Source organism: Artibeus jamaicensis, unplaced genomic scaffold (assembly GCF_021234435.1).
Source record: "Artibeus jamaicensis isolate MK-2021 breed Jamaican fruit bat unplaced genomic scaffold, CSHL_Jam_final contig_1803, whole genome shotgun sequence".
NCBI classification, from domain to species: domain Eukaryota; kingdom Metazoa; phylum Chordata; class Mammalia; order Chiroptera; family Phyllostomidae; genus Artibeus; species Artibeus jamaicensis.
Genome location: NW_026521356.1, coordinates 5220452 through 5241845, shown reverse-complemented (window position 1 = coordinate 5241845; position 21394 = coordinate 5220452). Strand labels below are relative to the sequence as shown.

The 21394-nt window shown below is 49.8% G+C and overlaps 1 protein-coding gene across 1 annotated transcript in view; it reads left to right on the top strand.

Annotated features, from left to right (window-relative positions):
- PNPLA1 (patatin like phospholipase domain containing 1) overlaps positions 1–20868 on the top strand; it is a 40912-nt gene extending 20044 nt beyond the window's left edge. Inside the window, 8 exon segments of the mRNA XM_037146247.2 lie at positions 4036–4268; positions 5751–5816; positions 7363–7572; positions 8480–8540; positions 16730–17345; positions 19569–19628; positions 20738–20813; positions 20815–20868. Of these exon segments, the coding sequence (XP_037002142.2) occupies positions 4036–4268; positions 5751–5816; positions 7363–7572; positions 8480–8540; positions 16730–17345; positions 19569–19628; positions 20738–20813; positions 20815–20868 (1376 nt within the window).
- Positions 20869–21394: the final 526 nt, after the last annotated feature.

Sequence of the window (21394 nt, the reverse complement as noted above, 5' to 3'; positions counted from 1 at the left end):
CACGTGGGGAGTCACTGGCATACCAATATCGAGCACTTACTACATGTGAGCACTTAAGATACCACCTGCCTCGTAACAACCCAGTAAAGTAAGTACCATTAGTCCCATTTTATAGGTGGCAAATTGAGGCTGGAGGAAGTTATATCACTTGCCAGTGATGGCCCAGAGAGCATGTAGCAAAGCTGGGATTTGAACCAAGTCTGTCTGACTCCAATGCCTGAGCTCTTTCCAAGAAATGGATCTGGCCATAGAAAACAGTAAAAGACCCTGAGTGGCTGAGGTTGAAGCAGCTTCCAAATGACCTCAAGTTCCAAATAAACTTCCCTGAGGATCTTATTTATTTGTTTGTTTGTTTTCTTACGGGAGTTTTTAGCACTACAGACTCATAAAACCTGGTGAACTTGCCATGCTTACCAATATAGTTAACTTTGTCTTCTATCCATTCATTAGAGATGATCTTGCCTTCAAGCTTTTATTGGGTGATTAAGTCTAGTAGCTCTTCCTTGTGAATATCTCCATTATTTGCTTTACCTCCCTGTCAGGTTTTCCTTTTCCTTTGTTCACACACTGAACAAACATTGGGCACCCACCAATCAGTCATGGTTGGCAGGGGTGAGTATGGCTCATCCCTGCCCTTGAGGAGTTCCCAGCTTACAGCAAAGGCTTCTGAAGGGCCTTCTACGGGCAAAGCACCACGGTAGGCCATAGAGGGAAAGGACCACAAACCAGCCCTCAGAAAATCTCCCTTTTGGCTTGGGAGACAAACTCACCACCCTTAGATAATACAAAGGTGCAAAAGGACATGGCGAGTGTGGGCTGGGGGTGGAAGCAGCCAATCCTGAGTTTCCTGAGGTGCTGTCTTTAAATCCTGCCTTGCCATGGTCGATGTGGGACACTGTCTCAGAGGCCAGCAGCCTGCGGGTTGGAAGGAGGCCTTTAAATGAAAGAAGGTGCTGGGAAGTACAGAGATGCACAAAGAAGCAAGCTAAATTTATCCCTCCTTGCAGCACCCAGCAATTGCTATGCTTAACACTTGACTTCCTACCAACAGAGACTTGCTAACCAGATTAGTTGTTTTTCCCACAGCTGGGGGAGGGGGCGGGGAAGAGAGAGAGACTCTGAAGACAGAGACACACAGAGACCTGAAGGGAAGCAAGGAGAAGCAGAGATAAAGGCATTTGTTGATATGCGTCCCCCTTGAGCAGCAGGAACGGATATTAAACTGGGCACCTGAGTGGGAGAAATCAGACAACCTCCTGTCCCTTCCCTCCCTGCCTACATGATTCTGGCCAGAGCATTGCTAATTTCCAGGTAGCGCTGCTTTTAGGTGTAAGGGTATTGGAGATGTCTATACCAATTCTATTGTTTTGGCCACTGCTCTGTCTCTCTCACCCACCACCACCCCTGAATAGCTGAGTTGATTGTAATTGGGTAACATAAAAAGCCATGATTAAAACAAGCATTACAAGACTAATTATGCACATGCCCTTGACCTAGCATTGCCACCTCTACTCCCATCCTAAGGAAAATAAGAAAGGACACAGGCAAAGAATTTAACATGAGAGTATTAATTACAGCACTGTTTATAAAAGCAAGAAGCCAAACTAAACGGCCAACCCCTTTTGGGGACCCACTCGATAGATAACCTTATAACCTTAGAGTAGCTCTCCATGCTGCTTGTAAATTAGGTTGTAAGTGGGGACTTACTGGTGGGAAAGACATGATTTATTAGGTGGAAAAAGCAAATCACGAAACAGTATGAATAAACTGACTCCATAAAAGTATTCTTGTAAGTAAGAATACATATAAAATACATACTTAATTTCTGGGTGAAGGGATTCTGAGTCATTTAAATTTTTTTCTTTTTGCTATCTGTATTAAAAAAATTTCCTCATAATGGACATGCATTTCTTATGCAATAGGAACACATTTCCTTCCACTGGTCCCAGTGAGTGCCTCCTGCCGACAGTCCAGGACTGTATGAGCACACTGACCGAGTCACTCCTGGCTCCCACGCCCTGTGGGAAAGGCCACCGACCCTTCTGTGACCACTTCAAGTTGCTCATTAAGAATTCCAAAGACAGCATGTCCCCACCCTAGTCTGACTCCCTATCCCAGCTGGTCTTGTAGACTCAGTGACCCACCAGTTTGGTATCCAGATGTCCAGTTGTTTCATTACCTGCTGGTGGTTTGGCCGCCACCTTCCCTTAAGGGAAAATGTCGTTTGTGCAAGTTGACGCATGGAAAAGCTGACCTCGCTAACACCGCAGATGCTTCCCACCTCCCAGGAGCACCCTCCCCTCTGAGGGGGTGAAATTAAGATGCTCTGTTGCTCAGACAGTCCCTACTACACACATGCAGCTGCGATTCTAAATGATGGTGAGAAGGGTTGTCACCATGGAAACTCAGGCCTTGCTCAGCCTCGGATAGACCCAACACCCAGAGAAAGAAGGTGGGGTGGGAGTCAAAACAAACCCCGCCTGGCTGTCTCACCTCAGGAAGGGAACCTAGTGATTCTCTGACTCAGTTTCTATATCTGCAAAGTGATGTGGAAGCTCCTTATTTTATCTACCTCCGGGATTAATGAGGAATAACCTGTGGACCATAAAACATAAGAGGAGCAGAGCATCGGTGGCCTTGGTTTGTCCCCGCATTGTTGTGTGGGACTTTGGGCAAACCACTTAAACTTTCTGTGCCACAGCTGCTCTATTTGCAAACAGAGAAACAATGTTCACTGTGATAACTTCCCCAGACATATTGTCAGGCTCCCGTGAGAACATCAGAATCTCAAAATTAGGAAGAACCTTAACCCTAACTGCCCATCCAGGAATCCCTTTGATAAGTTCTCTGACTGAGGTGCTTGTCCTGCCTCTGCTTGATTACCTCTAGTGGCAGAGAGTTCATGACTACACGTTTTCCCAGTAGCCATTGCTACATGATGCTGATTGTAAGAAAGTTCTTCTATATAGGATGTTTTACAGTTAAACATTTGTTTTAAAATTTTAGCAGTTATTTCTAGAGCTATTTTCAGTCCTGACTTTACCAGAGAGTTCCCACCAGGTAGAAAATAGAGCAATCAGCAAGCTGCAGGAATAGGCCTGGCTCTGGAAACTTGCGGCTTGGTTGAGTGGAAGGAGTATGGGTTCCAGGACCACACATCATCTACGTCAAAATCCCACCTTGTCCACTTACCAGGTAGTTGGTCTTGGGCAAGTTATATTACCTTTCTGAACCTCAGGTTCCTGGTCGGTAGGGTGAGGAGAGAAATACCTACTTCATAGTACTTCTTAGTAAGCCTATAACCCAAACTTCCCCAGTAGATTCTGAGATTGCGGGGGTGGGGTGCTTACACCTTCTTCTGCCACACCCCTGAACAACAAACACATCTGCCCTCGGAGCCCCAGAAGGCCTGCCTCCCCCTCCGGGGGCGCCTGCAGCACAGCTGTCTTTCACGGGTCAGGGCCTTCTTCACCTGGAGCCTGTTCCGGGGGCCAGAAAGGGAAGATGACGCCATGGTTTCAGGACAAAGTTCACCGCCCATCTCTACCGCCCACCCCCGTAATTCATCTGCCTCAAGGCCTGCACCCCGCCCTGCACACAGATTAGCTGGCACTAAATCAGTGTGCCAGGGTGTCGCTTGGGGAGGGCTTTCAACTGCGTCATGTTTTGATAGGAACCTCTAATAGGACAAAGCCTCTGAGACTCCAGAAGAATGCAGTCCAGTGGTAGCCTGCCAGGCACGGTGACGGGAAGCCGGGGAAAGCTCTTTTGGGATGGGAAGGTGGTCCTTTGCCTCAGTGTGAATGGAGTCAGGATGCCTTGGTCTAGTTCTGATGTTGACCAGCTGTGGGATCTCCAGAGGCGGTGACTTGATTTTTCAGTGCCTTGCTCTCCTCGTGTGCAGAATGGCAGGTGGGCACCTGAGCCCTTCCCTGCTTTAGAATTCTGCATTTTTCCATGTGTTGGATGCAGGATTAGATGAAAAATCGCCGTCGCCGGGCGCTGACCTCCCACTCCTCTCTGCTTTCTCCACAGGCGAGTACCTCAGATTCCTTAATGTGGGTGTGGCTGAAGTGAAGAAATACTTCCTGGGGCCCCTGGCCCCCTCCTGCAAGATGGTGCAGATGATGAGGCAGTTTCTGTACTATGCCCTGCCTGAGGACTCCTACAAGGCTGCCACCGGGAAGCTCCATGTGGCCCTCACCCGGCTCACAGATGGAGAGAGTGTTGTGGTCTCAGAGTACAGGTCCAAAGAAGAGCTCATCGAGGCAAGGGGGCGGGGCCGGGGCGGGGCGGGGGCGGGGCAGGGGAGTAGGCGGGGCCCAGAGTAGGGGCGTGGCCTTGGAGTGGGGCAGGGGAGGAGAGGTTGGAGGCTTAACTGGTCCTGCTTCTCTTGACTGGCCCCTGGGATGATCTACCTGTCTTCCTCCCTTCCATCTGTTTTCTGCTTTCCTGATCCTTCCCTCCATTCACCCTCCCGACATCTCTCTGTGTCAGGCACACTGTCAGAGGAGATGGACAGAGAAACACCCAAGACAAATCCAACATGGTCACCATACCCAAGACTTCAGCACCCAGAGTCCCCAGGGGCTCAGCCCCTCCTTTTGCCTCTGCCGTGCCCTGGAACTAATCGTGGAGCTTCCCAGAAGCTGAGTGTTACCAGCAGAGGTCCCTTGTCTCCTTTAGGGCCTCTCAGTTTTAATCACTTCCAGTTTGTGGCTACAGCCTTCCTCTCTACCTCCCTCGTCCAATGGTCCTTGACAAAAGGATTGAATTATCACTAAATGGGTTATCACTTTGGAAAGTGCTCTCTGACAGTGTACTGTTCTAACCTCATTAATATAAAATTTAGCTGTGAATTGCTATTGCTGGAGAATGCGGTGGATATACCCAATTTTCATTCATGACAAAGGGGTTAAGCTGCATGACCCTCTATCTTATATTTTTATTCCCCGCCCCTCCCCTGAATACAAGCCCCTTGCCACATGTCCTCACATCCCCACACTGGCCTGGCCGTGATCCTGGGGGTGGAGGATGAGTAGACAATGGGCATGGGTACTTCTTCCACCCACCTCATACCCACCTGGGTTGGTTAGCACCAGCTCTTCATGACTTTTCTCTCCAGTCTTATTCCACCACCTTCCACTTCTATCCCCGCCAACCAGAGCAAACCACACAGCAGGTCTTTGTGCCTTTGTGCCTGCCACGCCCTCTGCCTGGGAGGCCCTTCTCTCCTTCTCACTCCCCTTCACCCGCTTAAGAAGACTCCAGCCACTGCTGCCGGGGAACTTTCCTTCATCCTCTGCTTGCCCCACAGCCCCCTCAGTTGGGTGCTCCTCCTTTGGGGCCACAGTGCCCATGCTCACCTCCATCACAGCACCTGTCACCCCTGCTTGCTTACTAGTCCCCCTCTTTCAGCATTCCCAAGGTGGGCATCAAACCCTCCCTTGAGACCAGGGCCTGACCCAAGCCAGATATACATTGATGCTTGTTGAATGCCATTGGATTTATGAAAATTTAGTGCTGGAAGGGGCCCTGGAGATCATCGAGGTTCCCCTTTCCCTTTAAAGCTGGGACACAAGGCCCAGACTGACCAACTTGGTTACCAAGGACCCAGCTGATTAGGGCCAGGACAGGGACTAAACTTGGGAGGAAGGCAGCACCTCCACCCTGGGTTTAAGGGAGGCCATGCTGGCGGCGCCCCAAGGCCCCGTGGCCTCAGGCATCTGAGCCCTGTTCTTCCCCCGCAGGCCCTCTACTGCAGCTGCTTTGTCCCTGTGTACTGTGGTCTCATCCCCCCGACTTACCGTGGTGTGGTGAGTGCTTCAATGTGGGAGGGGGGTGAGCCAGGATCCAGGGGTGCCCCAGAGCCCCTGTGACCCACATCTGAGAGGGCAGAGGGGTGGTCTCAGAATTCAGTGGGAAGAATACGATTTGGAAAGGTTCCTATATTATTCTGCTTGGCATTCCCAGCATACATAGGTTTCTGGGGCTTTAAGATGAACTTTCCCAACTAGATTGGGCTTCCGTCTGGACACACCAATTGTTTACTGAACCTGGCAAATCAAGACGCTGCAGGCTTTTCAGATTTTCACAGACTCAGAAGAGACTATAAAATGCAGACCCTGCCCTGGCTAGTGTGGCTTAGTGGCTGGAGGGTCCCGTAACTGAAAGGTTGTAGATTCAGTTCCTGGTCAGGGCACACACCTAGGTTGCAGGTTCATCCTCAGTTTGGGCACGGGCCTATAAGACCCCTGGTCCAGATGTGTAGGGTCACTGGTCCTGGCCCGGATCCCCGGTCTGGGGGTTGGAAAGCAACCAATTGATGCTTCTCTCCCATTGATATTTCTCTCTCCCTTCCTCTCCCTCTATAAAAGCAAATGAAAGTGTCCTCAGGTGAGGATAACAAATTTTTATAAATAAAAAGTAAAAAAATACAGACCCTGCAATACTGGTACCCAAAACCTTGAATGGTAGACACCTTCGGGGTCATCTAGACTAGTGCCTCCCAAATTTTAATGTGCCCAAGATTCCCTCAGGAATCTTGTAAAATAATGCATCCAAGTTAGCCTGGGGCAGGGACGAGACCCTGCACCTCTGACAAGCCTTGGCTGATGTCCGAGCTGCTGGTGCCCTGCAGGTCCCCTGCTGGTCCCTGGACCATGGCCTGAGCAGGAGGGTCTAAGCCATGGCCCCCTCTTCATTTCATATGTAGAGAAAATGAGACCCGAGACTGAGGCTCGGCTGGCAGACGGAGCCCAGCTTGCATGTCAGCCACGTACTTCTCAGTTACCCCAGAGAGTTGGAGCCTCAGTATCTGTGCACCTTTATTCATAGTGGAGGAAACAGGAGCCCCGGGGGGAAGGGACTTGGGGGCCAGTCAGGGGTGCTCTGAAGAGTGTCAAAGGGGCCTGACCTCATCGCGGGGGCAGGTTAGTACTGTGGCCACCTGGAGAGAGCCCTTCCCAAGCTGCTCAGACCCACCATGTGTGCTCCTCCTCCTCAGGCCGTGGGGACGAACTCCATTCCCCAAGCCTCCCCTCAGCCACTGAGTGACCCCAGGAGGGGTAGTCTGAGATGGGTAGCTGTGACGGGGAACATCTGCTTCTGCTCTATGCAGTGTACGATGCTTCCTCCCCCACAGAGGCCTGGGAGCCCATCTCAGCACCAGTAAGATGACTGAGGGAGCTCATGCAGGAACAGAGCAGGGTGGTCCAGAAGACACTGTGGGCTCACCCTGTGACCTTGGGCACACCACTCACCCACCCCGACCTTGGTCCCGAGGCTTGTCCTGAGGGACCCATTTCCTTGGTGTACCCCCCTCTGACCCCATGTGAGCATTTCTCCCTCCGTCTCCCACAGCGGTACATCGATGGAGGCTTCACGGGCATGCAGCCCTGCTCCTTCTGGACTGACGCCATCACCATCTCCACCTTCAGTGGGCAGCAGGACATCTGCCCCCGGGACTGCCCCGCCATCTTCAATGACTTCCGCATGTTCAACTACTCCTTCCAGTTCTCCCTGGAGAACATCACCAGGATGACCCATGCCCTGTTCCCCCCAGACCTGATGGTGAGAGAGAGGGGGTAGGGGATGGGGATGGTGGCAGGGACTGGGGTGCCACAGGGGAGTCTGTGGGGCCCACTCTGTCTCCTCTGTGTCTTCTCCCCTCAAATGATGCCTTAAACTTCCTCCTCAACCTATGTCCTGGCCTTTTCACTAATGAGCTGTGGGATCTTGAACAAATCCCCTAGGGCTCCCAGCCCCAATATTCTCCCCTGCAAAATGCAGTGATGTCAGAATCACTGATAGGAATATTAACTAAACTCTGATGTGTAATGTCAGGTCAGCAGACTATGGCCCATGGGCCAAATTCAGCCTATGGCTTGTTTTTGTACAACCTGTGAGCTAAGAATGGACTTTTCATTTCTAAAGGGCTGCGAAAAGAGAAGAAGAAATGACAGGGACTGTATGTGGCCTGCAAAGCCCCAAATATTTACTACTGAGCCTTTACAGAAAAGGCTTTGTGGGTACACACTTGTGACCCTTCAGCATCCTCCGCAATAGATATTACTATTATCCCCATTTTACAGATGAAGAAACTGAGATCATAAGAGGTTACACTCACACAGCCACACAGGCAATACGTGGAAACACTGGGATTTGAACCCAGTCTCCACACTTTGCTCTTCACATGGCCCAAATGCACCATCTCTGCTTCTGCTATAAACACCTCACCATCTCCCCCTCCCAGGGGAAGCTGATGGTTGGCTTCACACATTGACACGGCACCACGATGGACACATGACCAGGAACTGCTCCCGGTCCTTAGCAGAGAGTTAAGGACACGAGATGGGTACATTTTGAAGAGCCCATCGAATCAAGCCCGAGAGCGATGAAGGCAGCTTCCCTGGGTGAGGGGACAGCGGCTGTCGCTGTTGCGCAGCCTGAGTGTCTTCCCGGTGTGCCCACCTTGCAGGTCCTGCACAATTACTACTACCGGGGGTACGAAGATGCCGTTTCCTACTTGAGGAGGCTCAGTAAGTACAATGCGGAGTCCGAGGAGGGGGGCCTGGAGGGTGGGCAAAGACAGGAAGTAGAAGGGCTGAGTAAAGGAACATTCCCCCCAAATTTGTGACCTGAAGGTGCCCTTCACCCAGGACAGCCGGACATGGGCACAGGGACCAGACGGCCTGCTGTGTCCCAGGACACAGGCCACTGAGGCCAGAAATTGGAGTCTCTGTGGGAGAGAGGCTATTAGGGTAACTGATGGAATAGTGTCCTGGGCTTTGTACAAATATGTTTCTGGGTTTAAAAACTATATGGAGACTTTCACCAAGATAGAGGCGTAGGTGGAAGCACTGTGCCTTCTCGCACAACCAAGTTTAAAAACAACAAAGTTTTAACAACAAAAATGCAGCCAAACCACAGAAAATTGAACTACACGAAAGTCTGACAACAACGAACCCTTCAGCCAAACTGGTAAGAGGGGCAGAGCCAGCAGCAGAGCAGGGTAGGGCAGGAAAGATCCAGAGGACTGACCCGGGCGCACGACCCAGGTGTGCCAGCAGCTGTGGGCAGATCCCAGGTGTGGAGAAGCGGGCGGACCCACTGAGGGTGCAAGGCCATGGACCCACTGAGGGCTGATCGAGGTCACATATTCGCGTGCAGATAAACCGGTGAAGGAGCGAGCGGTGAGACAGACTGCACAGGCCCCAGGAGTGGAAAGAGGCAGAGGGGACCGCTATTGTCCCTCTCTGACCCCCACCCCCACATACAGCATCACAACCCAGCAACCTGGGTGGCCCCGCCCTGGTGAACAACTAAGGCTCGGCTCCTCATACCTAACAGGCACAAACAGATCAAAACATGGCTCAAGAACAACTCAGAGCCCCAGAGCCGATAAATCTAGCCGATGAAGAAATAGCCAAACTTTCAGATGCACAGTTCAAAACACTGGTGATCAGGATACTCGCAGATCTGGTTGATTTTAGTCACAAATTAGAGGAACATATGAAGGCTAAACTAGTTGAAATGAAGGGAAATGCACAGGAAACCAATAGTAATGGAAAGGAAACTGGGACTCAAATCAAAGGAGTAGACCAGAAGGAGGGAAAAAATGACCAAACAGAAAAGGATGAAGAAACAAGATTTCAAAAAAAGGAGGAGAGGCTTAGGAACCTTCAGGACATCTTTAAATGTTCCAACATCCAAATTATAGGGGTACCAGAGGGGAAGAGGGACAGCCACGAGTGGAAAACTTATTTGAACAAATAATAAAGGAGAACTTCCCCAATATGGCAAAGGAAATAGACTTCCAGGAAGTCCAGGAAGTTCAGAGAGTCCCAAAGAAGTTGGACCCAAGAAGGAACACACCAAGGCACATCATAATTATATTAGCCAAGATTAAAATGAAGGAGAGAATCCTAGAAGCAGCAAGAGATAAGGGGACAGTCACCTACAAAGGAGTTCCCATCAGACTGTCAGCAGATTTCTCAAAAGAGACCTTACAGGCAAGAAGGGGCTGGAAAGAAATATTTCAAGCCATGAAATCCAAAGACCTACATCTAAGATTGATCTATCCAGCAAAACTTTCATTTAGAATGGAAGGGCAGATAAAGTGCTTCTCAGATAAGATCAAATTCAAGGAGTTCATCATCACTAGGCCCTTATTATATGAAATGTTAAAGGGACTTATCTAAGAAAAAAGAAGATAAAAAACATGAACAGTGAAAGGACAGCAAACTCACAGTTATTAACAACCACACCTAAAACAAAAGCAAACTAAGAGGAGAGCTAGATCAGGAGCAAACCATACAAATGAAGATCATATGGAGGGTTAGCAACAGGGGAGTGGGAGAAGGAGAAGGGGGGAGAAGGTACAGAAAATAAGTAGCATAGACGGTAGGTAGGAAATAGATAGGGGGAGGGCAAGAATAGTGTGGGAAATATAGAATCTAAAGAACTTGAGACACATGGTCATAAACTAAAGGGGGGATTGGTGGGGGAGGGGGTGTGCAGGGTGGAGGGGAATGAAGGGGGAAATAGAACAACTGTAAGGGCATAATCGATAAAATATATTTAAAAAACTATATTCAAGAAATACATAGCTCATATCTTCTATTCTCTTGTCATTTTAATTCTCTTTTCAATAAAATCATATTGTTAATGTAGAAATAGGTGCAACTAATTCATATTTATGTAAGACTTTGAATGACATATTGATCAACAAATGAGAAAGAAGAGCCCTTGCCTTATGTTGGTTTGGAAATAGTAAATGATAATGGAAAAGTTACAAGAAAAAATAAACTACTAAAAAAGGAGAGAAAGAAATCGTGATGCCCACACCTGTGGGTCATTGGGCAGAAGGAAGATTCTAATGACACGTGTCACCCATTCAACATGGTGAAGGTCACGGTGCGCACCTCTGTTAAAAGGAAAGAAAAAAGCTTTTCCGTACTGAGAGTTAAGTCCATAGACCGTATTTCCCAAACCAAGGGATTGCTGGCTCAGAGGTTGCTCCCCAATGTTCTATCCTGTATTCTCCGTGTTGTGGTGTGGTCTTTATAACTGTTTTTTGGGGGAAGTTGTATAATATTTCACCACCATTGTACAGAAGCTTCGCTCATTCCTCTGCATTTCCGAGTGTTCAGTAAGCACTGCTGGGGTGTACTTTTTGTGTATATGGATTTTAAAAATATTTGGGGAGTGAGATTAAGGGCTCGAATAAGGGTTTTTCCTAGGGCATATTCACTTTTTTTTTCTTTCAAAATTGCTTCCTGCTTTCCCAAGCTCCCCTTGTCCTAACCCTTTGCTTTCTCCCGACAAGGGTGAGGGTGGGGATCACGAGAGCAGGATGGAGAGAACCGGGGCTCCGGAGGGTGCCCATCCCTCTGGCTGTGTGACCTCAGGGTGATCACTCCCCTGCTCTGGGCCCTGGTTTCCTAATCTGTAAAAAAGTTTAGAACCTGGTTCCTGATACCCACCAACTGTGCGACCGGAGCAGGCAGTTAACCTGGGGCTTCAGGGCTCTCATCTGGTCCTGGAAGCTACCTGGGAGGTCACTGTGAAGGTTGAAGGAGAAAAGCCACCTGTAGCCCTTAGCACAGTGCTCAGATAACTGGTAGTTGCTGCAATGACATCAGACTTCTATATCCTTGCCCTGGTCAGTCCAGTCCCCTGCCCCCTGTGACCTCTAAGACAGGCCCCTCCCACACCCTCCGCAGGACAGACTCCTTCTAACCCTGACTCTCTCCTCTGGCGACTCCGCTGTCCTCCACATTTGCACAGGTGACAGTAAAGTGGTGAAAAGTGAGCCCCAGCTGTCCAGGAGTGAATGAGTTGAGGGGCATCATGGGGTGGGGGGTACAGATATGGCCTCAGGAATAAGAGGGGCTGGCTGGGGCCTAGGGCCCCTCACCACCCGCTAGGGAACCTTCCATGCTCTCCTCAGTGGCGGTGTAGGCTGGGACCCAGGGCTTGGGGGCTCCTCTGATGTGGGGCTCGGATCTTGGAGCAGACACCAATATCCTGCCCCAGGAGACCCCTTTCTGCCCCAGGTTACAGCCTGGCCACTGGCTGCTCCATACCAGTTTCCGCTCTAGAAACTTTCCTTTCGCTTCCTCACAGGGCAAGCCCTGGGCAGAGTCACAAAGTGTGTGCTTAAGCATCTCTAGCTCCCTTCCCCGCTTCTCAGCAGCACCTCCTCCCACACTTCCGCTGGGAAGGACCCAGCGCCTTCCACCCTTAGCTGGCGCGGACATTTTCGCAGGTAGGAATGGTGGTCCTAAACCCGAGGATGAAACTCTAATAGTAGCGTTCCAGGCATCCACTCCTGACTTGGGACAGGATAAGGAGGGTGGCGGGATTTCCCAATGGACCTGGAGCCACTCCAGGTAGGAACAGGACAGGTCACCAGGGAGACCAGTAGTTTTACCTCCTCTTCCAGTTTGCCAGGGTGTGTGTGACTTTCTAGTACAAGTTTCAGCGCCACCACCTAAAACCTCTTGGGTTTGGTTGGGCTGGATTTTTCTCTAGTCACTGGTGCGAGCAGGGGGTACTAACAGCCTGAATAAGTGGGGTTTTCGTCCCTACTTGCCATCTGGGGACAGAAAGGGGGAGTCTACCCCAGCCTCCTGCCCAGCTGCTTTCTGGGGTGCGGGGGGTGGGGGGTCAGCTCCAGCAGGAAGCCACATCCACAGTGTCACCCTCAACTGGACCCACGCCCTGGCCCCTCTTCCGCCACCTCCTAAGGGCTCACATCCATTTCACTATCCCTGCTGCCGGGCGAGCCCCCCTCTCCATGCCTGGCCTCCCTGGCAGCAGCCTCCTGCCCAAGGGAAGGGCGTGCTCGCCGGTGGCTTGAACGCCCTCCTTCCCCACACGGGCAGGTGCAGTGGGCGTTGAGTGAGGTTGGAGCTCAGACGATGCCATGTTTAAAAATAGCCATTTGGCCTCCAGGTTCCTCCAGCCAAACCTACCTACCCCCCTTCTTCCCCCCTTCCCTCCCCTCCTGCCTTCCCGCCATCCTTCCTTTTCTCTCCCTCCCTTCCTGCCTCTCACAGTTTGATGTTTTCACACACACACACACACATACACTCCTGTGAAACAGCACCACTGTCAGGGCAGTGAACAGTCCATCATGCCACACACTCGCACACACACACACACACACCTGTGAACAGCACCAGATCAGGGCAGGAGACAACCCACCAAGCCCGAAGTTTCCTCACGTCCCGCAGAGGCGCCCACCCTCCCTCGCCCACTCCCACTCCCCAAGCAACCCCTGATCTACTTTCTGTCATTATAGATTAATTGCATTTTCTAGAGTTTTTGATAAGTGGAATTTTACAGTATGAAATCTTTTTTGTCTGCATTCTTTTAACTCAGAGGAATTATGCTAAGATTCACCCATGTCATTATAGCGTGGTATCACTAGTTCATCCCTTTTCACATTCCATTGCATGAATACGCCACGGCTCATTTACCACTTACCTGTGAGTGGACATGTGAGTCGTGCCCACTTCAGACTATTATGAGTAAAGCTGCTGTAGACATTCATGTGTGTCTTTGTGTGGACAGGATGCTTTTATTTATCTTGGGCAAATACCTAGCAATGGAATGATTATATCATATGGCAGATGTGTTATATTTATATAAATAAAATTATATGCAATTATGTGTAATTCTACTATACAATTATGTATAATTTGTATATATAAAATTATGATAAAAGCACACAGTATAAATTTACCATCTTAACCATTTCTAAGTACACCGTTCAGTAGTGTTCAGCACATTTACATTGTTGTAAATTCCAGAACTTTCCAGCTTGCAGACCTGAACTCTGTCCCCGCTGGCCAGCGACTCCCCCTCCCCTACCCTAGTCCCTGGCAACTGCCCCTCTGCTTGCTACTTCCATGAGTTTGGCTGCCTTAGATACCTAGTAAAGCATACACAGTATTTGTAATGTTCTCCAGGTTCAAACATGCTGTAGCATGAGACAGGGCTTTCTTCATTTTTAAGGCTGGGTAATATTCCAACATGTGCACGTACAACATTTTCTTTGTCCACTTAGTCACCAGTAGACGTATGGCTTGCTTCCTCCTCTCGGCTGTTGTAGATGATGCTACAGTGGACATGGGTGTGCAAAGGTCTCTTGGAGATTCAATGTTTAATTCTTTGGGTGGTTTTATGAAAGCACCAAACTGTTTTCCAAAGTAATTGTATCATTTTACACTCTCACCAACAGTATATGAAAGTTCCAGTTTCCCCCAACTTTCACCAGCCCTCAGCAGGGCAGGCCTCTTTCATCTGAGCCTTCCTGGCGTGTGTGTAGTGACGTCTTACTGTGGTTTGGATGTGCCTTTCTTCACTGATGAGCGATGCTGAGCATCTCATTTGCGCGTTCACTGTCCAGGTAGCCTCCCCGGTAGAGTGTCTGTACCCCTCTTTTGCCTAGAGGAGTCTAGACCTTCAGTAAGCTTTATTTTTTAAAACAGTTTTAGATACACAGAAAAAGTATGAAAATAGTACATCCAGGTTTCCCCATTATTATGTTTCACACTTATTAGATGTTCTAGTTCATAGTATGGTACAAAACCCATAGTATTGTTTATAATTGATGAACCAATATTGACAAATTATTATCAACTCAATCTATACCCTATTCAAATTTTCTTAGTTTTTACCTAATGTTCTTTTTCTGATTCAGGATCTTACCCTGGATAGCACCTTACATTTAGTCGTCATGTCTCCCGGGTTCCTGGTATTTGTGACTCGACCAGGGTTTTTAGTCCTGGCCAGGTATTTTGTAGAGTGCCCTCAGCTGGGGTTTGTGGAATGTTTTTCCCGTGATTACACTGGGGTTGTGGGTCTGAGTAGGAAGACCACTGAGGCAAAGTGCCCCTCTCCTCACACTTTATCAAGGGTGCCTGCAACCCACAGGACGGACACATCGCTGGTGATGTTGACCTTGCTCACCTGGCTGCAGTGGCATTTGTCAGGTGCTCCACTGTGCAGTTACTCTTTCTCCTCTTTCCATTCTGTGCTTTTTGGAAGGAAGTCACTCCGCATAGTTTACAATGAAACAGTAAGGAATTAAACTTCGTTTCCTTAAGGTCAGGATGTCTGCATAAATTATTTAGACTTCTGCATGGAAGATTTGTCTCTTCTGCCCATTACTTATTCAATCATTTGTTTATATATGTGTGAACTCATGGACATGTATTTTATACTTCGGGTTATTTTTCAACTCTTTATTTTTTTACTCAAATTGTTCCAGCTTCGGCCATTAGGTGCTATTTCAGTTGACTCTTTTGCCCATTTTTTTAAGCTGAATTGTTTGTTTCGTTATTTAAGAGCTTTATGTTTTCTAGATAAATGCCCTTTGTCAGGAACATTGTTTGTAAATATTTTCTCTCAGTCTGTGATTTCTCTTACCAGCAACTTCCAAATCTACCCCAGCCTTACCTATCTTAGAAAGCTGGCCCCGGTCCCCTCGCTCTCCTGTCTCCCAACACAATCCCGGCCCCTCCCTCTTCTCACTCTGTGCGGCCCCCCAGGCAGCCTCATCCACAGCCACTCACAGCTTCCCTGCTGTCCGGGGCAGGGCTCCCCAGTGCAGGCATCTCTAACCCTCTCCTCTTCTCAGAGATCCAAACCCATACACACAACTGCCCCCTCGTCATCTCTCCTTGGGCCTCTCTGAGGCCCCCTAAACTCAGCATGTCCCGTAACAAGTTCATGACTTGTGCTCTCCCCACTCCCCACCCCCTCCCTCCCCTGGTCACAGTCGTAGCAGATGGCACCAACATCCATCGGTTGGGCCAGCCACCCACCTCCCACACCCCCAAATCAATCCACCACCAAGTCTCATTCATTTACCTCCTAAACAGAATCTCCCACTGATTTCTACCTTCTTCCAGGTACAAACCCAAACACCTGTCCACGGTACCCTGCCAGGTTTCCCCGGGTCCCCTATACCCTTGTCAGTGAGCCCCCACACAGCAGCCACAGTGACTTGTCAAAGCCCGAGAGTCAGGTCAGCACATCCCTGCCTAGCAGTCTCCGTGGCCTCCGTGAAAACCAAGCGTCCTCAGTGCGGCCTACGCGTCCCTGCGTGCCTGGTCCCTGGGCCCGCTCAGCCCCTTCTCCCGCCGCAGTGCCCCACACCGGCTCCAGCCACACTGCTTTTCCCGCCCTCGATGTCCCGGTGCTCCTTTGAAACTCGGCCTTCGTGTGTGCCGTTCCCTCCACCTGAAACAGTGCTCCCACCCCACGCCGACCATCCCCTGGGCCACTCGCCCTTCACATCTCAGCCTGGATGTCCCTCCCTCTGGGAAGCCTCCCGGTTAGGTCCTCCCTGCCTCCCTTTCTCCCAGTTCTGTGTTCTCCCTTGCCCAACCCTAGTCTTGATTAAAACTTGAGTTTATGTGAGAGGTCAGGGCCCGCCCCAGCACTGAGCTGTAAGCTCAGGACCAGTCCTACCTGTCTTTGTCTCCTGCGCCTCCTAGTGCCTGGGAGAATATAGGTGTTCAATAGATATTCACTGAATAACTGAATTAATCCACAATCAAGTAGTCAGTGTAAATTCAAGTAAGTAAAGAAGGCCATTGATGAGAACTAATTCTATTTATAAAAATAATTTGGAAAAAACTTTTTGCGAACACCATGCTGATGTTGGAGGTTAGTACTGCCACCTGTGACCTCACGCTCTTAATTTTTTCAGATGCCGCTTACCTTAATTCTCCCTCCAAGAGGGTGATTTTCCCCCGAGTGGAAGTGTACTGCCAGATAGAACTCGCCCTTGGCAATGACTGTCCCGAACGCAGTAAACCGAGCTGCCAATCCGAGCAGGCCAGTCCAGAAGAACCCATACAACTTCACACTCAACAGGCTCCCAAAGGGGAAGGAAGCGGTGGCCACAGTCCACCTGTGTCCCCACCTGAGCAGACACCTGAATCCACACATGAGTGGCCTGTGGAGTCGCCTGTGTCACCACCCGTCTCTTCATTTGAGCAGTCACCTGCACCACCACTGGCCTCCTCATCCTCACATTCTCCAGCTGACTCGCTCCCTGTGTTGCTTCCAGCTGTGCCCTCACCACCCAGCTCAGTACCGGGTCTACCACCCGTGTCGCCACAGCGGCAGGCACGACCCACCTGGTCACCGCCCAGATCCCCACCCTCCCAGTCGTCTACGTCACTCAGGCCACGTGTGGGGCCTTCAGGGATGGGGACACCTCAAACGTTGCCTCCATGTTCTTCCGCATCACCTGCACAGCCACCTGTGGAGGACCTGGGCTCAGAACAGCCCCAAGGTATGGACCCCCTGGCTTCTGCATGGCCGGAGCCCCTTGGCAAGCGTATGAGAACTTGGTGGCTGATAACCATTGCTTCAGAGGGCTGCGCTGGTGGAGTCAGGCTTAGCTGCAGAGGCTCTCCCTGGAAGGATGACAGGCCACCACAGGGGCAGTGCACTTGACCTTTGTTCCTTTCTTTAGCCCAGTGATTCTCCAAGTGTGGTTTCCAACCAGCAGCAATGTGTCACTTGAGAGCTCATTAGAAACGAGAATGTTCAGGCCCTACCGCAGACTCTGGAAGTGGGGGGACCCAGCTGTCTTTTTTACATGCCCTTGGGGCGATCCTTTTGCCTGCTTGTGTTTGAGAAACGCTGTTCTGGTAAATTTTTGCTGTGGCAGCCGCTGTGCCAAGGCAGCGCCACTCAGCGTGTGGCCGGGGAGCGCTGCCAGCCCCTGACTATCTGCTGCTAGTTCACGACGAAATGAGTGCAGGGCCGAGAGCGAGCAGTTAGAAATGTTTATAGCAATAAGATGCTGCCATGGCGTCGAAGAATTGACCTAATTCATTTGATTGTACTTTTCAAAAGTGCTGGTCTCTTATACATTGCGAATAAGGGTTCGCAGAAGCAGGTCCTTTGCAGGGGATGGTCTGAGAAGCACCGTTCTAGGGGCTGCAGAGGCGGGCTGTTCTCAGGTCCTTGCTCTCAGCTCTCAGGAAATCTCCCCTTTGTAGGGAGTGACGTGAATACCGACCTCTAAAATACAAGATAAATTATTAAGTTCTGTATTACCAACAAAAACGTGCTGGGGGTATTCACGGAGAATGAGGTCACTTCCCTCTGGGGGGTAAGGAAGGCTCCTGGAGACGGCAGGTGAGTTGAAATGGACAGGATATTGACAACCGTGGTCTGTGGGGTGGGGCTGGACAGACTGAAAAGAGCATTTCAAATTTTGTTTATTCTAGAAGCTCAGGCACAAAGAAGGAAAGTGCAAGGTGCATTCGGGATGAAGAGGATACCTGTTTGGCCACCGTGGACGGCCAGGGTGGGGCAAAGGGGGAGGGAATGAACCAGGCTGTAGAGTCCTTACGGTGCGTCAGCAAACTTCCACAGATGAGCAAGCTTTCCTTCTTTTCAGACCTACCCCAAGTCACAGGGGACCCTTTCTCTGGAGTAGGTTTACTTTGATTCTTTTCATCGCAATGAGACAAAAATACAAGGGCATTAAGAGACAGAAAATTGGTCAAAGTGTTTCGTATGCTCTTTTATTTCCTGTTAAATAAAATGAGTTTATTTTATGTTATCACACCTGTACCTAAAGGTAGCCAGCCACCTTCAGGGGTCTGAGCAATCCTGGGCCCTGAGTCAGCATTCCTCCCTCATACCTCATTCCGGGGTGGACAGAGGGTACGGAGAGCCCAGCCGGGGGCGATTTTACCCCCAGGAGACATCAGGCAGTACCTGGAGGCCAGAGATGCTGCTGAACTTCCTACAGTGCACAGGACAGACCATAACAAAGAACTCTGGCCCCTGAGGGCAGTAGTGCTGAGCGTGAGGAACCCAGTTAGAGCCTGCAGCAGCGGGGCCTCTGCTGTGCCCTAAGGCAGCCGTGGGAGCTGGGCAGAGAGGGCCAGTGTGGCCAGTCACGTAGGGACGGCCACGCTGTTGGGGTGGGGTGCTGCAAAAGGCCCTAGGAAAACCGTAAACGAAGGGACTGCAAATCGAGTTGAGATATCCACCAGGCCTCCAAATGAAAGAGCTTCAGGTAGGAGTCCATGTTATTTTTATATATGTGTATTATATTATTATATAGTAATCTTCATGTATTATATTTCCCTGTACTCAGAAAATAGGCAAAGGGATTATGTAAGAACACTGGTCATAAAACTATTAATATTTTTTATTCCGACAACAACAACCAGAAAATGCATTCCATGAAGCAGGTGAAGGGTCAGCCCCTGGGGGGTTTTTCCTGAAAACGCTCCCTAGCTCGGCGGTGTTTTGTGAGGGGATCTGCGATGATGTAGCGTGAAGGTCAGCACCGGCCCTCCGCGGAGGCCGCTGCATTGTTGTCGAACCCAACAATATGATTTTGGTCCTAAACATGCAAATTTGAGAATGAGAGTGTTCTTTGCTCTTTCGGAACACTCTCGATTACTGCCTATTGTTCTGTCAAAAGTGGCTGAGTACCCCTGCCCCATGTCATCTCACTCCAGTCCCCCACATTTTTATTTACTTTTTGTTGTAGTTCCTCTTGCTTCTTTGAGTCCCCAGAGTGCGGGGCCCCTGGCCAGTGTGAAGGAATCCACCAGCAAGCCGGATGCCTCGTAAGTTTCCCCTTCACTGAGAATGCATTCTTTCCTTTGATGGGGGTGGGGCAGCTAAGTGACATTTTCCGTCCTGTCAGCTCCTTAGGAACATTGGGGTCCTTTTCTAGTCTGTGTGATTGCGGACTACCATCCCTCTCCTGTCCTTCTTGGTGGGGACAGTGTGTGAGAAATGGGCCTGTTCGTGCTGACGATGTCATTCTCTTTAGTTTCCTGCTGTGGTACACTGGGGACGCATCTTCTCTGAGCGCAGTGGGACACTCCCGTGACATCTCAGTTCAAGAGAGCAAGCAGGCTTCTGTGTCCCGGCCCTGGATAGCCACTGCATGCTATGAACTGAGGGCCCCCCTTAATCCAAAAGATTTTTTATTGGCATAATTAGGAGGCTAATATTCCTGTGTTGTAGATTGTCCCCAGAAAAATTGTACTTACAATGCACATCAATCATCTGGGTTGTGTAACATGCTCCACGATTATCTCTGCCGCCATTAGGAGTGGGCCTGAGCATCTCTATACTTTTGAGTTCCCAGTCTCCCTTTCTGGCTGGACACCAGTTGGGTTAGTCAGTGGGAGGCCAAGAGGAGGTCCTGGGGTGGGTCAAGGGCATTTCTGCCCCGGACCTCATGCCTGCCTGCCCGGGCCGCTCTGGCAGTGGCTGGGTTCCTCTGTGGCCACAGCGAGACTGCTGGGGAGAGCAGAGTTTGCTACTTTCGAGGTTCCCACCCCATAGCATGTCCTATCAAATACATTGAAATGTATCTGATTCTTTCACTTAGTATAATTTTAATTATAAAACTTTCTGTAAGAGTTTGCATATAGTTAAGAATTTTGTGCTTGGGCATAAATTATGCTTTTTGTTCACATGATTTAAACTATTGCCTTGACAAACAACTATGTAAAAGTTTGAATTTCTATTGGCCAGTTAGCACGATGTTACTCAGATAAATATTCACTGATTATGAAATAAAGGTCACGGGGCACTCTGATGCTCCCGGGACTGCGAAGCACAGCACGGGAGTGTGTGATACCTTCTGAGCTGGAGCAGGGCCCTGAGAGTGGAGGACGCAGGACGGGCGTTGACACCCCACTCCCTCCCTCTCTCTGCCCAGGGCGAGCCCTGCTGCGGGCCCCCGCTGGACCTGGGAGGTATTCAAGAGGAACAGACCAAAGGCCAGTGGCCCCGTGAAAAGGCTTCCCAAGACAACCATGATCCAAAAAACCAGGCAGCAAAGTGCAGTGAGTATGACTAATGTTTCTTAAACCCCACAGGCAGGAGCAGCTTTGGGAGTGGTCTGCAGGAAGATTACAAGGGACGGGGGGTCAAATGTGAGGGCTAGGAGCTGGGCTTTCGGGTAGGATGCACCCAAAATGAAATCTGTGATCTGCCACCGTCTCACTCAGCGTGCTTAGGATACGTGGCCTTGCTGAGCCTCTATTTCTCGATCAGTAAAATAGAGATAATACCAACTCATTAAGCTGTTGTGAGTGTTTGGTACAGTCAACTGTGTACATTGCTTTGCAGAGAGCAAGATGTATAACAGCACTCAATAATTAGTAGATACCACAGGTCTATAACTCCCAGAGGTTGACTAGCTACCTCTCAGCTTCTGAAGAGAACTGTACTAGAGAACCAAACTAGAGAGGTTGGTGCCCACATGACCCTCAACATGTCAAGCTCCTAACTGTTCCCACCCTCCAACTAAAAGCCCTAATCAATGTAGGCCAGCTTCTCACAGCTTTTTGACTGTATTATATTGTCATTGATT